The sequence below is a fragment of the Rhipicephalus sanguineus genome, chromosome 5 (genome assembly GCF_013339695.2).
Source record: "Rhipicephalus sanguineus isolate Rsan-2018 chromosome 5, BIME_Rsan_1.4, whole genome shotgun sequence".
NCBI lineage: Eukaryota > Metazoa > Arthropoda > Arachnida > Ixodida > Ixodidae > Rhipicephalus > Rhipicephalus sanguineus.
Genome location: NC_051180.1, coordinates 58,714,687 through 58,722,261, shown reverse-complemented (window position 1 = coordinate 58,722,261; position 7,575 = coordinate 58,714,687). Strand labels below are relative to the sequence as shown.

Below are 7,575 nucleotides of genomic sequence, written 5' to 3'. Positions count from 1 at the left end.
CTGCCTACAGGGAGCAGAGTTCTTTTCTTCACTGGATTTGCGTTCCGGCTATTGGCAGGTGCCGATGGCAGAGGCCGACCGCCCGAAGACGGCCTTTGTTACACCCGACGGGCTCTACGAATTCACCGTTATGCCCTTCGGCCTCTGCAACGCGCCGGCCACTTTTGAAAGAATGATGGACGCTACTCTTCGCGGTCTGAAATGGAACACCTGTCTTTGCTACTTAGACGACATTGTGGTATTTTCAACCGACTTCGCGTCCCATCTTACTCGCCTCGAGCAAGTCCTAACGTGCCTCGCCACGGCGGGTCTTCAACTTAATTTGAAGAAATGCCACTTCGCTGCCCGCAAGCTTACCATCCTCGGTCACGTGGTTTCAAAAGACGGTGTCCTTCCGGACCCTGCGAAACTTAGTGCCGTTGCCGCGTTCCCGAAACCGACCACCGTTAAAGAGCTTCGAAGCTTCATTGGTTTGTGCTCTTATTTCCGACGCTTCATCCGTGACTTTGCTTCAATCATGGCCCCTTTGACCAACCTTCTCGCCGGCAGTTCTGATCTGTCAGCCTGATCACCGGCGTGCGACGATGCATTTCAACAACTTCGGCGCCTTCTCACTGCCCCGCCAATACTACGACATTTCGATCCGTCAGCACCAACAGAGCTTCACACGGACGCTAGTGGCGTCGGGCTTGGTGCCGTACTTGCCCAACGCAAAGGTGGCTTTGAAGAGTACGTCGTTGCTTACGCCAGCCGCACGCTCACGAAAGCTGAGAAAAACTACTCAGTCACAGAAAAAGAGTGTCTCGCCATTATATGGGCAATTGGAAAATTTCGCCCATACCTGTACGGACGTCCCTTTGACATAGTGACCGATCACCATGCCCTATGCTGGCTATCTTCGCTAAAAGATCCGAATGGTCGGCTCGCTCGCTGGGCATTGCGCCTGCAAGAATTCGACATCCGTGTTATTTACCGTTCTGGTCGGAAGCATTCTGATGCGGATGTCCTATCCCGCTCACCTTTGCTTGCGGAGCCCGTCTGCTCATCTATTTCCGTGGGCGGTGCCTTTGCCATCAACATTTCCGACATGCCTTCCGAGCAACGTAAAGACACCTGGATCACCTCGCTTCTCGACTTCCTCTCGAAAAAGACGCCTTCTCCTGTCTCTCGGACGCTTCGGCGCCAAGCCCAACACTTCGCCGTTCGAGATAACCTGCTCTACCGCCGCAGCTACAACTCGATTGGCCGAAAGTGGCTGCTTGTTATTCCTCGGCAACTCCGCTCCGACATCTGCGCCACGGTTCACGATGATCCACAATGCGGTCACGCTGGTGTCTTAAAGACATACACACGCCTGCACCTACTGGCGCGGTATGTACCGTTTCGTTCGCCAGTACATCCGGTCGTGCCCTACGTGCCAACGACGCAAGACGCCACCTCAACATATCGCCGGCACGTGGGCATTGACTTATACGGCCCCCTTCCTTACACTCCGAGCGGCAACCGCTGGGTTATAGTAGCCATCGATCACTTGACGCGGTATACTGAAACATCAGCGCTAATTTCTGCTACCGCAAAAGACGTCGCTGGCTTCATACTCCGGAACATTGTCTTAAGGCATGGAGCGCCTCGAGAATTACTCAGCGACCGCGGCCGTGTTTTTCTGTCCGATGCTATTACAGCCTTGCTGAAGGAGTGTCGCATCATACACCGCACTACCACGGCGTATCATCCCCGAACTAATGGGATGACGGAGCGTTTCAATCGCACCCTTGGCGATATGTTGTCCATGTACGCTTCATCGGACCACACCAATTGGGACAGCATACTACCTTTCGTCACGTATGCATACAACACGGCAACACAAAGCACCACCGGATTCTCACCTTTCTTTCTTCTTTATGGACGTGAACCTTCTTCCACAATGGATACAATTCTTCCGTACCGGCCTGACTCCTCCGAGTTCACAACCGTTTCAAGAGCAGCCGCATATGCCGAAGAATGTCGCCAACTTGCTCGTTCATTCACATCGCACGACCAAAGTCGTCAGAAACATCGCCACGATGAATCGACTACTGCGACATACTTTGATCCCGGCACACTGGTATGGTTGTGGGTTCCGCCTACTCCTGCGGGACTCTCCCACAAGCTATCGTCGAAGTACTGCGGCCCTTATCGGGTACTGCAACAAACGTCTGCAGTCAATTACCTCGTGGAGCCGCTCGACGTGTCTTCAGACAAGCGTCGCCGCAGACAAGAAATTGTGCACATTTCGAGGCTCAAGAAGTACTACGATCCCCTTGTGTGCGCTAGCCCTTAGGTCGCCAGGATGGCTCCCTTATTGCCCGGGAGTGATTGTAATGAAGGTAGTGGACATGCGGCTTAGGTAGTGGACATGCGACTTGACCTAGGGAGAAGACAAGGACGACGACGAGCGATCGCTACCTGTGCTGCTAGCTAGTCCTTGTCGGAGTAAAACCGGTGTCCAGTTGTCGCGACTCCTACGTTTAACACACCCTCGTTTGAATATATATATATATATATATATGAAAGACCCAAAGAAAAATAATTCAGAAAATTGTTTTTTTAATCAATTAATCAGTTCACGGAAGTGCAGTTGCATACCATCGAAGTAAAGGACGTCCGTCACCACTTTACGACCTTGATAACGGCCTCTTTCGTGAGTTATAGGAGGCGCCACAATCGTCAACAAAAACAACGCACTTTTTCTCCTTTGCGCATTGTGATGACACAAGGGCCTCATATATAGAAGGACGAATGCTGACTCAGTGCGAGGCTTCGGATATGTTGTATGTGCTACTGGGTCGCCGGTTATGTCGGGAAGAGCAAATACTCGAAGCAACAAGGCCGACCGGCGAACGGCCGTCGCTCTGATGGCCTCATAGGGGTGATCGACGATTGTCAGAACAGAGACCCTCTGGCGCCAGAAGTACTAACGCTCGGATAGGCATACTATAGTCCTGTCGCGTGACTTTCTAGTTGCTTGAATATAACGTCTACTGCGCTAATAAAAATTCCATGTTTTATTACTACCTGTAAATTTTCTCACCCAGCGTGGATTCCAAAGTGTTTTTGTGTGCCTCATAGAGAGTTACTCGAGGCTTGACTCTTCTTGCTGCAGAAATCGCTGAAGAAGATGCGTCTATATCACTTAATAATGCCTGTGTATTAATAACTACCGCTGTACGGGACTGTGAAACTTACAGTTCGTGTGCCTGAGGGACGGTCGTATCTTCGCCGACAGTTTCCGCAAAGGAAAGGAACTCCACAAAAGTGGTTATGTGTCCGATACGACGATGATCTAACAAAATCCAGTCTGCACGCGCAAAAACTACCCGAACATCGGCTACATCAACTAAATTAGTAGTGCCTTGTACTCCTACCCGGATCATGTGAGCGTTACAAGCGCTCGCAGTCGTCAGTAGGAAGGAAAGCGCACTCGGAAAAATGCCGATATAGCTTCATATTCAAAAAGCACGCCCCCCAAAAAATAAAAAAATAAGAACATAAGCAGAAAAGAATTGGAAACATGTTACAACCTCTGTAAGATTCGAATGCGAAATCCTGCCGTACACATGGCAATATATCTAGTAATTCTAGTTATACAATCGGGGACCAGACTTCCTGCAAGACACAGCGAGCCGCAGGGGGAGAGACGCGCTTTAAATTACCTTGACGTTCCCAGTCGCTTGCAATGATGTTCCGTGTCGGCCCACCTTTGACCGAAGGGCGATGCCGATTGGCAACGTCACGTGACAACGTGATGACGCGGCGCATTTTGGCGGTACGTGACGTCATCGCTCGCTCGGAGAAGGTCACGTGGGCTTTATGGACAGGGCTCGCGAAAGTCTCTCACTGTCTCGCGGAGAGGTGCGCCAACATAGCCACTTGAAGCTTTCGCCTCAGAAATTCTGCAAAACCATTCCACGATCACTGTAGACACATCTCACTACTGTAGTGCAGCTTCTGATATACGTCGCCATAACGCAACGGACGTATAAGAGTCGCGTACTGTAGCCAGGTTCCAATCTTGCGCTTCACCTTAGGGTGCCTTGATGCGCGGGCGCACTCATCGAGGCACACTACTTCCCCTTAGAGTTACTGTATATGCTAGCTTTAGGTAGCATAGTTGCGCGTCTGTCTTCCAGACGCCGCTAGCAACCATGCATTGTGGAGAAGCTGACGCTCGAGCCAATTTTTGTATTTTAGGACGCCGCCTTTGCAGCGAACTGAATTAACACCAGTCATCTATAATCAATGCTTATTGCCGGTCTTTGATTGCCGGCACGATAGGCATGTCGCCTGCACAAACGGAGTGCTACTTCACCGCATAGCTGTGGTTGCTAGCCGGACCTATGCTCAACTCTGCTACCTAAATGTAGCCTATACAGGAACTCCTATACAGGAACCCTTGAAGACGCTGCGCGGGGGCGTAGCCAGAAATTTTTTTCGGTGGGGGGGGGGGGGGGGTTCAACCATACTTTATGTATGTTTGTGCGTGTGTTTGTTTGTGTGCGTGTATATAAAGGCAAGCAAAATCGAAAAATTTCGGGGGGGGGGGGTTGAACCCCCCCCCCCCCCCTGGCTACGCCCCTGACGCTGCGCCATGTAGTGGCGCTTTCGCGAACTTCGCGCACTGATGCTCCCTTTGCATGGCCTCTGAGATATCGCTAAGGAGCCCGTATTGCAAGAAATCCGGTGTCGGCGTCGACAGCATTGTCGAAGAGCGAAAAATCTCGATGTAATCAAAGAATAAAAATCACAGCTTGAGGCAGAACCGAACTCAGGCATTCTGCCCTGCTGTAAATTAAGTACTCCGCCACAGAGTCACGACAGTGCTTCAAACTGCTCAGGAAAAAGACCCCGTAAAAGCGTCATGCCGCGGCAACGCCAACTGTCTTTGCAGTGTTGGCTATCCGCTTTTATAATAATGCAATAGACATTGACTACGCTAGCTACAGTCAAGCGCTGCTGGATTACGCCGACGACCGCTACTGATGATATCGCACCGTAGCGTGCACTTAGTTGCGATTAAACTGACATCGCTTTAACGTGTGCCGACGTTACGTTGGACCAACGGGCTACCATTTACACGCCAGTGTAGTCGAGCTGCCTACCAAGCCCACAATATGCTCACAGCTACTAAATTTACCCAGAGACGTCGATCCACCTCGTAACGCTTGACTCACAGCGAAAAAATCCAGCATAGGCTGCTACTCGACGACTGTTTCGGATGAGGTCGATTTCCACAATGCGTGGGATCTGCCGGAATTTTTTCCCATTGGAGATGCGCTGGTAAGGTTCCAGATATGCAACAGCAAGATTTCAGATCAAGGTTCTAGATGCATGGATGAACAGACATAATGTAGCTGAAGTAGGCTAAGAATGATATTTGCATTCTTCCGCCAGTCCTTTTAAGTTTTTGCAGAGCGTAACCGGCATCTTCCGTCCTCGATTTGTCGCGCAGCGTATAGTGGCGCGGTGGCCGCGCATTGCACCGCGTTTTGGGAAGGATGAGAAGAGGAAAAAAAGACGATGAATATCAACACCTTAAATTTTCATGGAGACCTAAGTGGAGTGAATCTAGAAAGTTTGAAGTTATTATTTCCAAATTTCGATGCCATGTCCCCCCCCCCCCTCCCTTAAACTTATATTTACACAGAGCTGGTCTGGCGATATCACCCCTTTGTCCATTTTGCGAAGAAACAGAATCGAGTGAGCATTATTTTATATCATGTCGCAACTATTCAATAATCAGGAAAAGACTTCTGGTTATTCCATTTTCGACGATTGGTTTAAGTTTAACCGCCGAAAATGTTCTAAATTTCGGTGCCTCTGTTTTGAGACATTGTCATGGAGAAAATTTTGATGCTGTTCGTAATTTCATTCTAGCCATTAAACGTATTCCAACATAATGTCTACTTTAAAAAATACTGGAAAATTACTCGCGACATAATTATAAAATCTGATTAAACGTAACACATAGAGTCGAATTTGGTCGGGTCAGGTAAACTCAGCTGTCTGGTCGGCTCAAAGTTTCAAACTTCTGTTATTATAATAGCACCTATTTCCTTTTTTTGTAATTAATGTACTTATCATCCATAGGCTATAATACCATTTGTAATTTGATTGCTCTTTATCTTCGTAATTCTTTTTCTACTTTAGTGATAGGGAGGTAAACATTAATGTAAATATCATCCATAGGCTACAATAATTTGTCAATCCCCCAGAGTGGGTATGTACCAAAATTGGTAGGCCACCAACAAACAAATGGACAGTCCCCCACAGTGGGTGTGAGCCACGGATATAGGTAAGCAAGAACAAGAATCCGTCGTCGATGCAACGGGCGGTTGTCGAGTGCGCATCAGAACTTATAACGACCGCGAATCTGCACTTAAGTGTGCACAGTATTTTAAAGAAGCACCTATGACGCATCAGACGCGTGTCCAAGACGTGTACGGAGCGGTCAAGCTTCTGTTTTACGCACTGTTCAGAGTGGGCCTGGGCTCCATACCGCCTGCGACGTTCCTGACCGTCATTGTCCAGGCGTGCGTGTATCTGCGGCTCTTCAGTCTGCCCTGGTCAAAGCCGGAGGAGGCCTGCGTCAGTGTCGCTGGCGTGCTGTTCAAGGGAGAATGGCCGCGAATCTTCTACGGCGCGATCGAGCACGGGGACAGCATGCACCTCTGCTACAACATGGTGAGCTTCATGTGGAAGGGCATCAACCTCGAAGAAAAGATGGGCACTGTGCCGTTCTTCTGCGTTATCTGCCTGCTGACAGTGCTCACCGGCGCTTTCATGGTCGGCCTCAACTACTTGCTAGGCACCTATGTCGACGCCATATTTTACGAGCGTTGCATCATCGGTTTCTCTGGTGTCATTTTCGCGATCAAGTTGCTCGACAACGTCAAGTATCCCGCCCAAACCCGTAATATATTCGGCGTTAGTGTAAGCCTTCCATCGGGATATGCAGTCTGGCTCGAGCTCCTTTTTGTCCAGCTCATGGCGGGCAATAACTGCTCCTTCATCGGCCACTTAGCCGGGGTCCTGGCGGGATTTGTTTACCTCGGCGTGGTTAGGCCGATCTTCGACCTCATGTGGCTGGTCCTGGTAGAGACACCCAGGAGAGCGGTGTACTACATACTTGGACGACATTGACTGCTTCAACTTCGATGAACGAAAATTAAAAAAAAAAAAAAAAGCAAAATGGTTGTGAAACGTTATTCTCAATATCAAGCCGCGCGAACCTTCGAGTATAATACGTGTACGACTGCTAAGTTTTGCATACAATATACGCATTAAAGGCGACATTTTCTCTGCCGTGCTGCATACCTAAGCTGAAGACCACATGGGGAACGGTAACGGATAACAAACGCCTTTCCACGCACGTACATTGCACATAATACCAAATTGATCTCTCTCTCTCTTTATATATATATATATATATATATATATATATATATATATATATATATATATATATATATATATATATATATATATACACACACACACGATATGTGTCTGGCCGCAATAGCACTGGGGGGAGTGTTA

The 7,575-nt window shown here is 48.9% G+C and overlaps 1 protein-coding gene across 1 annotated transcript; it reads left to right on the top strand.

Moving 5' to 3' along the window:
- Positions 1–6,447: 6,447 nt before the first annotated feature.
- On the top strand, positions 6,448–7,179 carry LOC119392852 (rhomboid-related protein 4). Its single transcript, XM_037659794.2, has one exon. It carries the CDS (start codon positions 6,448–6,450, stop codon positions 7,177–7,179), a length of 732 nt encoding a protein of 243 aa, XP_037515722.1.
- Positions 7,180–7,575: the final 396 nt, after the last annotated feature.

What these genes read in the sequence shown, in the direction of transcription:
- LOC119392852 (XM_037659794.2), top strand. Translation starts at nt 6,448, where the DNA reads ATGACGCATCAGACGCGTGTCCAAGACGTGTACGGAGCGGTCAAGCTT.